The 18,054-nt window shown below is 38.3% G+C and overlaps 3 protein-coding genes and 1 pseudogene across 3 annotated transcripts; 3 read left to right on the top strand and 1 right to left on the bottom strand.

Annotated features, from left to right (window-relative positions):
- The first annotated feature begins 175 nt into the window (after positions 1-175).
- LOC140940357 (nuclear pore complex protein Nup50-like) lies at positions 176-6,757 on the top strand. Its single transcript, XM_073389309.1, has 6 exons — positions 176-285; positions 465-511; positions 677-722; positions 2,404-2,983; positions 3,926-4,007; positions 5,399-6,757. Exons 1-6 carry the CDS (start codon positions 217-219, stop codon positions 5,772-5,774), a joined length of 1,200 nt encoding a protein of 399 aa, XP_073245410.1. The 5' UTR covers positions 176-216; the 3' UTR covers positions 5,775-6,757.
- Positions 5,915-9,764, bottom strand: LOC140940358 (putative protein-lysine deacylase ABHD14B pseudogene; annotated as a pseudogene).
- Positions 9,765-10,267: 503 nt separating this feature from the next.
- On the top strand, positions 10,268-13,234 carry LOC140941503 (putative protein-lysine deacylase ABHD14B). Its single transcript, XM_073390510.1, has one exon. It carries the CDS (start codon positions 10,280-10,282, stop codon positions 11,072-11,074), a length of 795 nt encoding a protein of 264 aa, XP_073246611.1. The 5' UTR covers positions 10,268-10,279; the 3' UTR covers positions 11,075-13,234.
- Positions 13,235-15,768: 2,534 nt separating this feature from the next.
- On the top strand, positions 15,769-16,922 carry LOC140941769 (histamine H2 receptor-like). The gene has a single exon (XM_073390786.1). It carries the CDS (start codon positions 15,968-15,970, stop codon positions 16,886-16,888), a length of 921 nt encoding a protein of 306 aa, XP_073246887.1. The 5' UTR covers positions 15,769-15,967; the 3' UTR covers positions 16,889-16,922.
- The last annotated feature ends 1,132 nt before the right edge of the window (positions 16,923-18,054 follow it).

Genomic DNA, 18,054 nt, shown 5'->3' with positions numbered 1-18,054 from the left:
ATCAGGTGAATAACTGTTTAGTTTTCTTGCATAAGCAAGAAAATTTGAAAGCTTGTAAAATAATCCCTTACTTGCGCGGAGGGCTATTTTTAAAACGCTGAACTGCTTTGTTTTTGTTTAAAAAGATAACGGGTATGCTAAATTTCCTACGGAATATTCTATGCCCCTACAACCGGTGGCGCATGTCTAAAGCGAGGTGGTCAGTTGCAGGTCAAAATGGCGAAGAGAGTTGCAGAGAGAGAGCTAACGCAAGAAAACTGGGATCAGGAAGACGAAGAAGAAGAGGTGGCTAAACTTTTTAAGCTTAAAAATTGCTGTATTTATTTTTCCTCCATTTGAAATTAGTACTCTCCCTTTTTCGCGAGACAGTCGCAAATCTGAATGTTTCTGGTGTGGTCGAAAGCATGGCCGGCGCGCAGATTTTGTTCTTAATTAGCTAATTTCTGATGATAATATCTCCGCAGGCCGGACATTTCAGGGTCGCATCCAGTGAAGATTTAAGCAAAAGAAAGTGAGTGAACAATAGAATTTTGTAGGTCATTTTTTTTTTATAAATCACTTCAAAGGCAACTTAGGGTGAACTTGAGGATGCAGTTGACTATAACAGTTAGTCTACTTGCCCTTTACTAATGTATTCGATACCACATGAGAGCTCTCTGTTATTTTCATATTGAAGGATTATCAAGGCTAAAAGAAGAGTACCGGTAAACCCAGATAAACAGGTATGTTAGGATGGGCTAGGAAAATGTGATCACAGTACATCTCTACATAGTTCAGAGTAATCCCTCACTTTTTTTCAGTCCTGGCCCCAATTGTTCAAAAGTTGGAAAGCGCTATCCGTCAGGCACCGGTTGTTCAAATGCTGGATAGTGCTATCTATCGGTTAAATTGCTATTTAGCAGATAAATGTTAGGGAAACCATTGCGTTATCCACTGGATAATGATTTATCCGGTGGATAGTGTTACCTACCTTTTGAACAACTGGGCCCTGTACTGTAATGAAGGGTTGAGAATTAGTGATGCCAATTGGTGTTTTCCTGCGAAATGATTATTTCTGAGCAGGGTGCGAAGAAAGTCAGTTTTATAGCCTGCCATTCGGGCAAGCTGTAGCTAGAATGCACTAGCCCACAAGTCATTTCAACTACACCCAAGCTCCTTTTTGGTTTGCAGGATTGGTTACAATCCTTCTGTTATTTGAATTTCCCCCCCAAAAACGGCACTTGCCCATCAGGCAAGTTAAGAACAAAAATCACTAGCTTTGTAGCAAAATCCACTAGCCCCGGGCTATCGAACACGACTTTCTTTGCAAGCTGCTGAGAAACGACTGTGCAAAACTTCAAACTGCTGACGTAGTGCTTTTGATTGGTTGAAACAAATTCCCTCACGGCACAACCAATCAGAAGCATTACCTTTAAATAGAAAGGTATAGGCTCTAGTATTGGAAATCGGCCAAGATTTCAAAATTGATCATCAGGAATAATCAGATTTACACAGCTAATTGATAAACATATAAGGAAATATCTGTTTACCCACAATCATACCGTTTGCACAGTTTTGAAAAGTCCTTGAATTCCATTTTTCTTTGAAAAGTTCTTTTTTTCCTTGTGTGTCCTTGAAATGTCTTTGAATTTTCTTGAGCTTTGAATGTAGTGGGGTCAAAAGTAAATTGCTTTTCTTAGACTTAGGTATTCTTTGCCAGCAACTTTAAACTCTGTAAAAGCAGTTTATTCATAGAAATTGGAAAGCAAAGTAATCCAATTCAAAAGTCAGTCAAATGCAAATTTTCCAGTGGTTGTGTGTCCAACTTGAGTACTACATGACAGTATTTTTATTAAAATCACAAGTTCCATGTTTCGTCGGCTTCTTCGGCAAATGATGTCTGGAAAGTGTTCTTTTAATGCTTGTTTATATTAACGAAAGACAGAAAAATGTCAAGAAGGAGATGGGGCGAACATTTGAGGGCTTAAAATTCTCTTATCTCAGACTGGGAAATGTGCATTTATGTACCATCTGTGAAAATTACATTCCTGGTAGTTGGTCCTTGAAAATTTGATGTGGTACTTTAAAAATACTTGAAAACAGGTTGCAATTTTTTGTATGAACCCTGGAGAATGAAACAAAACTCCCTCAATAGAGAGAATTAAGCACAGCTGTGGGGCTGTCTCTTAGAACACAACAAAAACGTACAAAAATAATATATTAGAAAAGGACTTTCAGTTTTTTAGAACCACACATTGAGTCCGTTGAAAAGAAAACACCAAAGGTGTTACATTCCTAAATGTATACATTTGTATTTGTCAACAATATTTATTTATGAGCTCGGAGCACTCGTAAAGTTCAACATGTTAATCGGAGTGATCTGTGTAAGTGAGTTTTTGTTGTGTTTTTTTTCTTCACCACTAGGGTGGTGGCATTTTTCAAGGCTTCTCAGGATTTGCTGGCTTGAACAGCAACACCAAAGGTCTTGGCTCCAGCTCTCTCACCTTCAAGCCTTTAACTGGAATATCAAGTCTGTCTTCAAGCTCATCAAATATGTTCAGCAGTGCAACATCTACATCTACTAATACCACACCTAGCCTTTCCTTTGGCAATAGTAACAATCAAAATGGATTCAAAGCTATCTCTACAGAAAACTCACAAGCAGTTAAAGAATTTAGCAGTTCTTATAATGACAACATCAAGGCTTTAAATGAAAGTGTTTCTTCATGGATCCAGAAACATATAAAATTGAACCCGTATGTGGACTTAACACCAATATTTAATGACTATAAGGAACACATGAAGAACATTGACCAGAAATTTTCTGGAACTGGGAAGCAGACAGACACCCTTGCAGCAAAAGAGGTAGTTACAATGTCCAATCCATCACCTGCAGTAACAAGCTCATTAACACAACCTGTAACAACAACACCCTCGCTCTTCACTGCTCCATCTCAGCCACCACACACATCAGAGGAAAACAAATCAGATGCAAACAATTCAGGTGAGCATGACAAACTTGTTTTGAAGACTACATGTAAATGAATTTAAACAGCAGCAGGGCTTTCATCCAATTTATTATTGATTAGCTAAAAAGTTTTTTGGTTCTACCAAAAATGATCTTATAGACTCCCAGGGTTTTTATTTTACTTTAGGGGTCCAAGAGGGGGTGTTTGATAGATAGGGGGCATTTAAAAGAGAGAAATGTTCATTCTCCTAACTGTAAGAAGCTCAACAAAACTGGTAATCATGCTTTTGGTCAAAATATCAAGAGAGTTTATCAATGTTTTTGATACATTTAAGCTGTCTAGAGATTGTTGTTATTGTTAGCCTATCCTTACTTTGAACTAGACATTGAACAAGACACAATAATTATCCAAACCCTTGCTAATCAAGCCAAAAACTGAATAAAGTGAAGGATTTTGTTCCTTTTTGCTAATTCATAGTATTTTGGAGTAATTGTCATATAGTTGGTGTCCATTAGACGGAGGCAATTTATTATAAGAGAGCTACTCTGTAACTAATGCAGGCTGTATCTTATTATTCTCTGCTTTTTGTAATTATAGGGTTTTTTAAAATAACTGCTCTTTAGTAAGGACTTTTAACAGTTTTAACAAATAGAAGCTTTCCACGCTTGTTGACATATCATATTTTTATTGTACATATAAAATAGTGATGATAAATTGAAAGAGTGTATGGAGCAAGACTTTTGTCAGATTCAATTCCCCCTATGCTTTACAAGCAAAAAAAAGGTAATTTGGAACAGGAGAATGTGGCAATTTCTCAGAAAATTACTTAGGATTTTTTCCATGTGTTCCTTCAAATCTTTTCTTGACTAAATGTCGTGGCAAGTCTATGATTATCTTTGGGTTTTGACATTAAAAGCTAATTAAATCCCTCGAAAGTTATGCTAATTTAAGTATTAACAAAAATGTTTTGATCATAGAAACACAAAGTACTGGACAGGAAGCTGTGGCTGGAACTTCAGGAGAAGAGACTAATGAAGATGAAGTTCCCAAACCACGAAGGTAAATTTCTTGAAGAACATACACTGCACATGTATGGTAGTGAAAATTTGTGGCAGAAAAGTTTAAAGTTACGTGAAGCTCTTACGTACATGCACATGTACTTTCTTTTACCAGATTTCTCTGCCAAATCTCTACACAATGTATTTCCTTCAAATCCCAACACCGGCTCTTCCATATGATCCACAATTAATAATCTCATTCTCCACTGACCACCTCATCTCCTTCTGCTCCGTGTACACCATTTCTATCATATAATAATATTACATGTATCTCTCCTAGGTTCATTCCAATCATTCTCAGCTCTTCTCTCCTACAGCTGTCCATGTATTAATTTCCAACCCCTATTTCTCCCAGTTCCCACTGCCATATATTACCTTGGCAGGGTTTATTCTAGAACACGACCTTCTGGCATTTCCGCAATTTGGTTAAAGATGCCACATAAAATTTTACGTTGCCACATCAAATGGGGCACAAAAAAATTGACCCAAGGATAAATACTACTTAAAGCCGTCTGAAAAACCTTGTGAAAATTCAGCAATACAAAACTGGTGAAAAAGAACAGGAGAGTAGAAAAGCCACGATGTGAATCATGAATCATAGAGACTTTGTCCTAATGTTGGATGAAAGTACAGAATACATGTATATGTAGCAAAGAAGCTTAATTTCGTTTACGTTAAAGCATTTAGTCATTTTAACCTCATGTTCAGTATGTAACTTTAACCTCGTGTTTCTAGACTGCAAAACAGTCGGTTTTTTTCTACATGTTTCAGTCTGTAAATGATAATTTCATTTCACAATTTTCTCATGGAACAGTCTGTACCAATAATTTCAAATACCTTTTGGACCCCCTTTCTTGGACCCCCCTTTTTTTGAAAAGGGGCCCCCTAAAATTAAACCTTGCTTTGTGTCTTCCAGTCCCCACCCTTGTGTTTCATTCCCCCCCTCCACCACCCCCAAGTTTATTATTTCCCACACACATCACTCTTTGTTCCAATGTGAGCACTTCTTTCGCTTTGGACTAGTTTATTTGGTTTTGCTCTTGGATCTTAACCCTTTCTTCTCCAAGCTCCTACCCTTGTCTTCTTACAGCTGTCCCCTTCTCCTTCTTTCCTGGTTCCCATTCCTTCTATCCTTTCTCTCCATCCCACATGTTTTTTCCTTGTCCTTGGTGGACAGCTTCACCCACACTTACATGTGACTTGATTATTTTTTCCCACAGTTCCCCTCCTCCCACTTGTTCACAAGTGTCATTTTCACTCCTCTTTTGCCCAAGTTTCATCTCCTTTCCCGTCTATCTTCTTCTCTGACAAAGAGTCCCCCACTCTTCTCCTCACCCATGTCTACTCTTTCTTCTTGCTCACAGCTACTGAATTTGTTTTATTCTGCTTTAGTGTTGTAGTTGCTGAGGAAGGGGCATTTCATTCCATAAAGTGCAAGATGTTTTTCAAGCGTGATTCATCATGGTCTGAATTGGGAATTGGCATGCTTAACCTGAAGAAACTGGAGGGAAAGACACAAGTGCTGGTACGAAATGACACAACACTGGGGAAGATTCTTTTAAATATTTATCTGGCTGAAAGCACACCTATCACACGTTCAGGAAAGAACAACGTGATCTTGATGTGTGTTCCAAACCCTCCCTTGTATTCCAAACCCAGCGAGGGTGACAACAGCAAACCAGCAACATATTTAATTCGAGTGAAGACTGCGGAAGACGCTGATGAACTCTTTTCACAATTAAACAAGAGCAAAACCACAAGTAATTGATATTTTTACTCCAAACTTGATGGCAGTGAGAAAACTGAAAAATTTACTGTGTGGCTTAAAGGCACTAAATTTTTTTTTCAAATTCATTGGTGGTTAAGGGAGAATCTGGACAATCAGAACCACTTCATCCTGCAAAGTAATTGAATCGCACCACAGGAAAGCAATTTATTCACCTATTTGGATATCCATAGCTACAACTTCCTTTCTGACAAATTACCTTTAAATAAGAATAAAATTAATACTGGCAGTTAAATGTAAATTTGTCTGCCAAATGGGTGCAAAGTCAGTTTTAACATAAAGTGGTATCCTTATGGAGAAATATCATTTTAGATCATCTAATGTGATTCTAAAGTGAGTACAATCATGTAACTTGGTTAAACATCATTCAGCATTAAATTCTGTTGAATGATGTTGCAACTATAAGACTTAGTAGAACATGTATGTACATGTAGCATTGTTATTTTTTGTTAGGGACTGTTTGTCATTAAACACCATACAGTCAGCTCTCTAAACAGTCACCTTTATAAGTCAGACGCTTCCTTAAAACGGATATGTAGTGCTCGTGATGTCCTTGATTTTTGTCAGTTTTTTTCCCCGACTCCTAGTTTATCGGCAGACACATGGTGCCCGTTTCTTGAAAAGTCCGGTAATTTTTCAGATCCAAAGTCAAATTTTGCAATCAAAACCTTTTGAATGGTGAATAGTAGGACATTTCCTAGCACACAAACTGGTTAATTTTACAGTTCAAATACAGTGATAATACACAATACTGATACTGACTGGTAACCTTAAAATAATATTATGCTATTATTCGCTTATAGAACTAGCTTTTTTAGCAATTAGAAACGTTGTTTGTTTTTACAAACTTTACAGGCCTGCTACTCACAATTCTATGATGACTTATTTTTAAAGAGTTGAATAGTTTGTAATAATAATTATTGCTTTTTACTTTTGTTTACAATAAACTTAATTTATTACTAAAAATAATTATGCAATAAAAATATGGATTATCTTTTTCATACTAAGTACAGCAAAAGGAGAGGCCTTATGTACTACCACGAAAAGGCGAAGAGGTTAGGTGGGGGAAAGCAAAAAGAATGTGTTTATGCCGATTTGAAATTTGTTCCAAAGTGAAAGATGAAGATCTAAACAGCCTAAGTACCAACAACTGTTGAAAGAGCTGGTCAACTAGCTGGAGCAAACTTGTGCAATTTTAAGGGCAATGCAAGCAGTATCTAAGCAAATAGCAGCCATCAAAAACTTCAAGATTGCTGGGTGGCAAAACCATTAATGAGCCACGCATTTGTAAAAATTCAAGTTGGATTTCTCAGGCTCAAACTTTTAGAGATTACCAATATTGCTATACTCTTTTAACATTCAGAGACCTTGATCCAATAATGATAACTTTTGTTAATGAAGCAAAAAATTTAAACAAAGATTTGCTCATGGCCACCTTAACTTCTTCAAAATTTTGCTTACAGTTAGTTAGAGAACGATAAGAGCGTTGCTGTGTGCTTGGTATGACATGTATAAATTTTTTTTTGCTAACACTTCTCATTCAAAAGTGCATTTTTGCCAAAAAACTTATCTGCAGATATTGGCCATATTTGAGACCATTCAGACACCACTTTAATTTAACACTCTAGAAATGGAAATTAAATACATGTACGATAGCATGCTTGCTATCTGCTGGATATAAGACCCAGTTCAAAATTCAAACTTTTCATGTACAGAACTTGATACCTTTAATGGTGACACAAAATTAATGATATACGTTTGATGGTTGATTCAACAGTTGAACCTCATTAGTCAGACCTAATTCATTTTCAGGAGGTACAATGATCTACAATGCTTACCAGTTGAAATAATAATAATAATAATAATAATAATAATAATAATTTACCATTATCAAAGTAATTTATGCATTAGATTTGGCACTTGCAAAGTTTGACGTATGAAACGAAGTCGCTCCATAGTCGAAATTCCCACATGGGCCACTCAAACTAAATTCATGGGTCAATGCAAATCAGATCGAAGGGATTAGTTTGGTACATGAAAGAATCTACGTTTGAACTGGGCCTTAGCCTTCCAAACGCAATCAGTTAATTTATTATGATGATCAAACCCAATAATTACCACCTCTATGAGTTGGGTGCCCCTGGCTGATGCTCTCTCCCCTTTCTTCTTTACCAGAAGTTTTAGGTTTTGCTTCTGCTCTATGGCAGAAGAACTCAAAGCTTTACAATAATACACCCGGAGAAACAAACTCAATTAAATTATTTTATATCTGGAACCCCATGACTACCAGATTAATGATGTAAACATTGATTCACATCTTCAGTGTGGAATTTTTGGGGGCTGAATCACTATCTCTCCTATGAAAGGTCCATAGCAGCAAGGAGAAAGGAGAGACTACAGCTGTTATTGCAGGCCAACAATTTCACTATTTAGCATCTAGATCATGGCACCTTCTTGGAAAAGAAGCCTTTTCAAGAGTGTGAAGGCTAGTGATGAGCAGGTATTCTACATGTGTGGTTAAACAATTTCTTTCCAAAAATTCACATGAAAGATGACTTAATTCTGTATGGAATGAATCAGTGTCATAAAATAAGTTCCCTCGTCCTTTAACGGGTAGTAAAATGAGCAATTCTTGTCTTAAATTGGATCAAGGCCACAGCGGCTCACCTCTATCCCTTTAGTGTACCCAGGCAAATAATCTAGGTTAAGGTAAGTGTTACCAACTGAGGCCAAAGCCTGAGGCTGATAACATTTAGTGTTTATTATTACGGTTAGGGGCATATTTATACATTGTTTCATGAAACCAATAACTCCCCTCATTGCGAAATACTACACTGGTTTCCTGAAAAGGAGCCCTTACCATTATTGTACATGAAGTTGAAGTACTAGCAAATAAGTAACTATGCTGAGGACATCGCGGCAAGTTTTGACGTCTGCCCTTGGACTTCAAAGTCGTCAATGGCCTGTGTAACTGTTTTATATAGAGTTGTGTATTGAATGAGGCTATGTCCCCAAAACCTCACTCACAAAAGGACTAATTTCATTCTCTGCACAGGCTAAGTAGTCAAGATATAGCCTGTATAACAGGTGCTTAATGACTCGCGCCTCCCGCGAAATGCCACGTTCGCCTTTCTTGGCTCATAAAGTGCCTGTTATGCAGCTTAGTCAAGGTAACATTCATTTTTCCAGTAACTTGTCAAGGAACTCCACCACTCTTTTATGAAATTCTGCAGGGTTGTCAAGGTAACAAGGGTGACTAGCATCTTTCATCATGAAAACTTCACTACCTGGGATCTCTTTCATTTTATCCACATACTGCGTAAAGGTAATGTCTTTCTCCCCGTATACTATCAAAGTGGGAAGTTTAAGTCCCTTTAGATCTTCATCAGTGTATTTTGCAACTGCAGCGGGGGCAATTGGAACAAAGCCACGTACTTCTTCTTTGTCTTTTTCGTTCATTACAAAAGGCAATGCATACGACCCACTCATAGATGGAGCAACAAGTACTGGCCTTTCTAACTCTAGCCTCTTTATTAACTGTCCTAAAAACTCAATTCTCCCATTATCGTCAGAAGGTTCTTTAACTTTTTCAGAATCGCCATGTTTTGGCAAATCCACCGCGACTACTGTGTACCCCTGAGAGCTCAGTGCCTTCAATGTTCCAATTTCCTGCCAATCTTTAGACGTAAACCTTGCCCCATGCAAGAACAAAACCGGAAATTTAGAGTTTTCGGGAACAATCTTCCGATAAAATATCCCTTTGTCGACGCCGTTCCAATCCAGATATTTCTGCTGCACGTTTTCGTCTTTTGTGTGAATGCTTTCGGCATTCTCGGGAATTTCAGCCGAAGATGTCGAATTCTTCCAAAAGGAGGAATACAAAAACAAGACAGCCATCCCTAGAACAACAACCAAAGCGATGACAAATTTCCATTTAACCGTAACACTGAGTGCCAAATTCGCCATGTCGTTTGTAAATACATCCAGCCCGAGAGGTCCCTTCCCCTTCCCTTTCGAACGCCTGCCACGCAGGCTAGGCGGCAGGGAGGGGGGAGGGGGGAGTTGTGGTTCCGGGGTAGGCTCGGGGGCTGCACAAGGGCAGTACCGGAAAAAATTAAAATTTTGTCATCTTCTCTGACCTTACCGGTATTTCTTTCCTCACCTGGACTGTGACTTAAACAGGGAAACTTTGCCTATATTTTTCTTTTTGCTATACAGGCTCTCTTCCCGTCTGGATCTGGATTTGTTTTTGTTTTTTGTTTTTTGCATAACAGCTTCCCATTTATTGGACTTTAATTGTAACCAAGGTTATTTTAAAGATTTGTAAAACATTCATGTAATTAATCTAATTTTCACGAAGAATTGAAAACTGAAAAACAGTTTGTTGGCCAATCAAATCGCGCCTCCCACCTCGTCCCCAGGCTTTTCTCGTTAAAACACAGAGGGAAGTGCGGCAAAGGTCCATGGGAAACCACGCTCGAGTGACTATGTCCAGTGTTTTTGTCGCACCTATAGCTGCAAAAACTGCAGATTACATGAAAGTCGGTCGCATTTCTCCTTTCACAATCAATTGGAGAGTAATTATTGGTATATCTCTAGCGTTAGGTATACTTTTACTTTACTATCTCCTTTCGCCAACTGGAAATATCATGGAGTTCCCAGCCGGAGCGTACCTCGAATTAGAAGGAGAAGCAAACAGAATTTACTATCGAAGAGCAACTCCCGAAAATGGGGGACGCTTCACAGTCTTGTTGCTTCATGGTCAAGCTTTCTCTTCCCAAACCTGGGATGATCTCGGTACTTTAAAGTTTCTACGAGCCAAAAATTACAACGTGGTGGCTCTAGACCTGCCTGGTTACGTGAAATCGAAGGATTATGCAAATATCCCGAAGACATCTGAAGAACGAGCAAAGTTTCTGAACGAGGTCATCGAGAAGCTTCATATTGAACGGCCTGTGATCGTGTCGCCTTCTATGAGCGGTTCATACTCGTTGCCTTTTATTTTTCAAGGTGAAAAAGGCCGAAATCTGCGGGGATACGTCCCTGTAGCTCCAGTAGGCACAGAGAAATACACTAAAGATGATTATGAAAACCTTGAGTTACCAACTCTTATTGTGTATGGTGAAAACGACGAAACATTGGGACTTTCGTCCTTGCAAAGGCTAAATAATATCCGTGGACATATGATCCATGTGATAAAGGATGCTGGGCATGCCTGCTATTTAAAGAATAGTGATGAATTCCATGACAACGTGGAGAAGTTTCTTAGCAAGTTAAACTAATAGTTAAATAATTTTTAAATTGCTCATTCAAAATATTTCCCCAATTCTGATTGGCTAAAAGCACACGCATAATTCACCATAAGCAGCTACTGTTGACCAAATTTGGAAGAATTTTGCATTTAATGAACCGATGACATCAAAAGTGCAGCTTTTTTGCAGGTTAATGCACTGTTAACCGAGAAGACCTGGGGATGAGGTTGAGTTGTTTTGGTTGTGAGAACGAAAATGGCGGACAGTTCACTCGTTTCAAGAGTATGTCTAAGCAAAATAATAGCTAAAAACATGGCAAAAACAGCAAGAAGACAACTCGAAGGGCAACATCTCCTATTTGGAGAATATTTGCAGAGCTGAACAAACCCTAAACATGCACTATCAATTGATGGATCGATGGAGGTAAGCATGTTTTAGCTGTGTTTTTAAACTAGGAATTATTTTTAATGAATAATAAAACAATTATTAAATTCGGCTTTCGTATCATATGAAGAATTATAGAGATCTCGGAGGGTGTTATCCATCAAAGCCGTTTGGCCGATCTCCATAATTCTTCACCAGATACTCATTCTCATTCAGTAATTGTTACATAAGTACATGTATATTCTGCTTTTGCAAGCTAGTTGGCAAGCTGTAGCAAATCCTGTGTTCTGATTGGCTACCTCCAAGCCCGGGTCCTTCAATCTTCCTAGACTTATCTAGGAAGATCAAGGTACCTATCTTTGTTCTATAAGAAAAATGTTTTCTTGACCATGTGATAACTCTTTTATTGGCTGAGCTAAATGTTCAGCCAGGATGGCTATATATATAGCCTGTCTTGTGTTCATTATCACAGTTAACTCTGAGACAGGTACCTGTCTTATGGAGATCCAAGGAAATTGACTGGAGAAAGGTTATGTTACCAACTCATTTATTTGCAGAGCTCTAGATATCATAGAGGTGTTCTTAAGAGAATGTTGACCATATTCATTTTCAGGGGTAATGGGACTTAAAACCACCTTTCCCTACATTGATTTATATAATACAAAAAAAATTACCATAAAATATGGAGAGAGTACAGGCTGCCCATAATAACCACTGAGGGCTAAAAAGATAGGGCAACGTTACTTAGGTTTTTAATAAATTAATGATTATATTAAGGGTCAGGTACCATGTCTGCCATCTTGCCTGACCGCTGACTGTAGTGTTGCTGTACAAAGTAAAAAGGCTAGGTAAGAAAAACCGCCAGTTTCCAGGCTTGAAGGTTTTGGGTAATTACTCTTTGCATTCAAGAATCACCATAGCTCAGTCATTCATGTTAGTATCTTGAAATGTGCCTTAATCCTCCCAAGTGGAAGTGCATTGATGATATTAAAAAGGGAACAAGATTTTCTGTCCATTCCCCCATACAATATGTGTTTCTTTAGCTTTTGTTCCTGTTGGCTGGATCTATTTCATCACCTTTTTGTCCCCCACATAAAAATGTCACTTTTTATCAAGAACAAGATTGTTTTGAATCAGTAGAAAAGAGTAACAGAAATTGGTATTTGAAATGCATCCTCAGTTTAAAAGAGATACTTCACACATGATTTTATAACAATGCTGAACCCAGGGGCTAAACTGATCCTCAACCAAGAGGTGTTCTGTTCATCGCATTCACAACTGGCAATTATTTTGCCAAAAATCCAGCCAAAGCTAGTCAAGCACTCCACTACACTGCCTTTGGTTGTGATCTTAGATTGAGGTAAAAATAAATTCCATTTAAAGTGGGTGATATATATAATAGCCATTCAACAAATATAGTTGTGGTCTTCAAAACAAAAAGATAGTACAAGATGTTCAGTTTAATGTCCTACCCATTCATCCCTTCTAATTTCGCCCAAAAAGCCGTTTGAAGCTACTCAAGCACTACACTGGCTTTTCTTTGTGACCTTTGATCAAGTAAATTAAGTAAAAAATTCTATTCAAAGAGGGTGACACATAATAGCTGTTGTAACACTAATAAACTTGTCGCCCTCAAACCAAAAAAGGAATAACAGCAAAATGTATAATAGACTGACAACTCAAAAGAGCTAAAGTAGTACTGTAAAATAAAAGCAAAAAATTAAATTATGAAACCTACCAAGTTAAAAAAAGTTATGTGGAAGACTAAAATTGACATTAATAAAGAAAGTTTTACTTACTGTGAAATTATTTTCTTAAAAGAGGAGTAAAAGTGTTACATGTATCTCTGATTTGATAAGTCTAATATCTCTTAACATTGTTAATAAATCTCATTCCTTGAAATGAATATTATTATTATTATTCGGCCCTTCAGGTCTCAGTTTGGTCTAAAATTAAGGGGGGGGAGCCTCTCCCCTGGATCCGCTATTGCAGTGGGTTAATTACTATCTAGTGGACAAGTGTTACAAAACCAATTGCGTCATCAGTGGATAGTGGTTTATGCGGTGGATGGCATTATCCATCCTACCTGCAGTTTGAGTTAACTTAACTTTTATAATTTACATTGTATATTATTATGTTTAATATATTAAATTTTTTTTTTATTGGTTTGCAGGCAAAAGGCATGCCAAGCTAAATGAAAAATTAAAGGTGATGAAGATTAAGTGGTCATGGTGAAATGAGCGACACAAACAGTGAAATATGCACCATCATGTCCTCAGTGTGGCACAGCAGTAACAATACATGTGTAACGTCGAAACCGCAAACACGTTCAAACCGTGAGGTTGCTGCCCAGCTGTTGAGTAGAGGAGGATGAGTACTGAAAGCTGTTACAAAGAATGAAACTACTATGAGGTAAAATTGCATTTTTAGAATACTTTGTTTTCTAAAGATTAAACGGCTGAACGTCCAGATTGTCGGCTGATTTTTACTGAATTTGTTACCATAAAAACTTCATCCCCTCGATAGCGCTCGCACAGATTTTGCTCAAACTATGTAATGATGTAATTTTGTTGTTATGACAATCTCCGATGCCATTGGAACATTGATCGTAACAAATTTTCATCTTTATCTAGTATAGCTGTGGTGGTCATTTTTCCATATCTTTGTTAATGGCAACGTAGTTAATGCTCAAACTTGGCAGATTTTTCCCCCCTGAAAAACCCCATCCAGCCACCTTAATTGACATAAATAGAATAATGTCATAGGGATAGAAAGCAACTAAAAGTACAGCACCTGCTGGGGGTGGGGGGGGGGGGTGTAGAGTAGAGAGGGAAAGTTTATAGATCTCAGTGCCACCTCATTTAGTAGGGCAATTAAAACGTTTGTTGAGTTTTTCTGGAAATGTTTGGTCGCTCGTAATAGAGCTGAAAATTGAGCTCAGGGGCAATGTCTGGACGGATTGATTAGACTTCTTATAAGAACACTTGCTATACATGATTAATGAGTCATTATCCAGAGATATAATTTTAGGGTCCGAGTTAAAGTGCGCTGACTAACGCTTTTTTCGCCTGATTAGGGAGGGTTTCTGTCTATCTGAAGCTGTATATGTAGCTAAATAATGAAATATCACCCGCTTTGCTTTAATTTTGTCAAACAATGCAATAACGATTCAGGAAAACAGGAAGAACTAAGGGTCCTTTCATTTTTTATGGGGTAGTGGGGGCTGGTTGGATTTGATGGGAAGCTCCTGTAGAATATGACGACCCCCCCTCATCAGAAATTGTTTTGGGTGGCCCCACTTGTATCCTAAAATAATTAACATGACCTCCCCCCCCCCGCCTAATAAAGAGAAAAAAAGAAAAAAAAAACGGAAAAATTAAATTATGACCTCCCCCCCCCCCCCCAATAAAGAGAAAAAAAGAAAAAAAAAACGGAAAAATTAAATTATGACTGCTGAACTTAAATCAAATAGAAGTTTTAAATGGCCATAAGTAGACAACAGAAATGGTAAATATAGCTGACGTTGCAAAGGGGTCTGTGATCAACAATGAGAACCTCGAGAGAAACTTCAATTTTGGTGCTTCAAAAGCTAGTAAACTTAGTTATTTATATACAAACTATTTACTGTATTGGAGGGTATACCAAGTGAGGACGGCCATGTTGTTTGTAAAATTATGGCGGGCAAATGTATGATAAGTGGTGGAACAGTGAGCCCTAATGCCAGATTGTTTTAGCTCTTTTACTTTAAAACGGTTTATGCCTTTCCCGGGGACTGAATGACCGGCAAATCGCTTTAATACTACGCCAGTCTCAAAACATCATTACTTGCTTTAACAATACACAGCACTAGGCAAACGCTTTCAAACGTTAACAACACACTTACAATACGACACCCCCTACACTACTCAAACATCATTGCTACGCAATACAATAGGTAACACTAAACACTAAGCAGGTTACCTGAGTAAACAAGTCAAACTGCTACAGTAGTTATGTGGTGATAGCTTAAGTTCCATCAACGGCCGGAGACATACCATTTTTTGTTATGGTAGGAGTGATTATTTTTTCGCAATGATACGGTCGAGGTGGTATGTTTCTTTTTTCTTTAACATTTTGGTGGGGTAGAATTGCTTTTTTGTGCATAAATAAAGTAGAGGGTCGGGGGGGTATGCTTCCGGGGAAAACCTCAACTTTCTGAACATCAGAAATGCTGGTTTTTGGAATTCTGGTAGGTTGTTTGCGTTATCACGTCCCCCCCCCCCCCCCCCCCCCCCCCCCCAAGAGGCGATTACCACGTGCTTGGCTAATTTATAGTTCACTTAAAATGGATATGCAAAAAGCTGGGATGACATTAATAGAGTGATATTACTTAACCCATAAAACATGGTCACAACTAATGCCAAACAGCATAGGTAAACAGGTAAACAAAAGAAGACTTTGGAATACGTGCTTAACAGAGTGCGTAGTAGTTCGTCTACTATCTATTTCACGGGTGAATGATAAAAATCACTTTATGTGAAGCGCGCACTGTACAGAGTAATGGCTGTAACAAATTTAACAGAAGAAGAAAACCAGAAAAATATCAGACAACTGTACTGCTCGGCGGAGTTTACGGAAAGGCTACATAGCGAGCTTATTTTTCTTGCAGCTGTAAATATTCCTCTTTCCATCACTGCATTTCTGGGGAACTTTCTGATCCTAATTGCTCTGCACAAGAAAAATACACTTCACCCGCCGTCCAAACTCCTGTATCGTAATCTAGCGATAACTGATCTCTGTGTTGGCATCGCCGCGGAGCCTCTGTATGCTGCTTATTTGATTTCTGTGGTAAAAAAAAGATGGATGATTTGCTATTATGCAGATTTGCTGAGAGTTTTCTGCGGTTTTTTATTGTGTTCTGTATCTTTATTTACGTTGACTGCAATAAGCGTAGACAGACTACTCGCCTTGTCGCTGCTGCTAAGATACAGACAAGTTGTAACTTTAAAAAGAACAAGTGTATCTGCTCTTAGTTTTTGGTTTTTGTCCATTGTTGGTTCATCTACTTTCTTTTGGAATGCTCTTATACACAAGTGGTATCAATACATAGGTACAGCTCTGAGTCTAATCATCGCACTCTTCTCCTACACCAGAATCTTCTTCATCTTGCGGCATAACCAGTCGCAAGTTCATGTTGAGAGCCACGTTTCTGATGGGCAGCTACCGAACGAACCTCGATACAGAAAGGCAGTATACAGTGCACTGTGGGTGCAAATAACAATGGTTGTTTGTTATCTGCCGTTTGCTGTAGCGGTCGCTTTGACACCTGAGAGAGGGATGAGTCTGTCTAAGTACCTTACTAGACAATTTACGGGGTCTTTAATTTACCTAAACTCGTCGTTAAACCCATTGCTGTACTGTTGGAAGGTCAGAGAAGTAAGGCAAGCCGTAAAAGAAACATTAAGGCAACTCCGCTGTTGATTGAGATAGTTTACAATGCTTTTAAGCTATCGGATTCATGTAAGACTTGAAACTCCTTTTTGTAACAAGCAATAGCAAGGTTTTCTTCGCTTATATATTCGTCAAGATCTTCTCAACTATCTGATGCAAAAGATGCAATTCATGCAATGTTTTTAATTTGTTTTTAATTAATGTTGTCTTCTAAAGGAGACAAAAAGAAATTAAGGGCTAGAGTATGAATAAGAGCTATAAATTCACCTGAAATTGCGCGAAAGGGGTTAAAAGCTCCCTAGTGATGCCACCCGGGTGCGAAAGAAATTCAAAAGCGGCGATAAACGGAAAACCCTTGGTGGGCAATTGAAGCGTACACGATTAAGCATATGCAATTACTCACTGATGTTGACGTGAATAAAAAGGCTATGTTTACGCTATACTAGATAGCTTATCGTGCCGACACGGGGTGGTAAAGTCGTTCACACACATCGAACATCGTACCGGCCCGGACGAGAAGGGGTGCACTAAATTCCAGTCATCACTTCTGAATATTTTTTTCCGTCTCAGGGAGTTCCTGTGCTCGCTCCTACTAATCAGAGAGCTTTAGATTCTGAGACGAGGACGACTACGAGTACGAGATTTTCGCACATTTTTAAGTTTCTATTTCAACTTTCTCAATTCTCTTTCATTTTATTTTTATTTCATCGCGCTCTCAAAATGAAAACACGATCACGACGTCGGGTTGTTGGGTAGAGCTATAGTCGCATTGAAGACCAAGCAAAGAAGCTCTGAAGGTCAGATAACTTTCTTTACGACTAAGTGCAGGAGTCGCGTATTCCCCGCCGCCAATTTTAGGGAGTAGGGAGAAACTGGCTGAAAAAGTATAGGGAGGAGGAAGATTTACCCTCCTGTACCTCCCCATCTTTTCTATAAGGAAATGATATAATTTACTGATACAATCATCGTCAAAAGTGTTGGAAAGGTTGCTTTTTTTACCTCTCTTTTTTGTTCCTCGCCTCGCCCCTGGCCCAATGTTAAGCAAAACTTTGATGTGTGTGCGTGTAATTGCTCTGTTCTATCCCAACACTGAATAGGGGGGACGGGGGATATTGAGCAAAAGAGAAAACTCTCTTTTTTTTGAGGATTAAAATGGACTACTGTTAAGTTGAACGACCTTGGCCGGGATTGTAGTC

This window comes from Porites lutea, chromosome 6 (genome assembly GCF_958299795.1).
Source record: "Porites lutea chromosome 6, jaPorLute2.1, whole genome shotgun sequence".
Taxonomy (NCBI): domain Eukaryota; kingdom Metazoa; phylum Cnidaria; class Anthozoa; order Scleractinia; family Poritidae; genus Porites; species Porites lutea.
The sequence above is the reverse complement of the archived record's forward strand: the minus strand, read 5'-3'. Positions and strand labels throughout refer to the sequence as shown.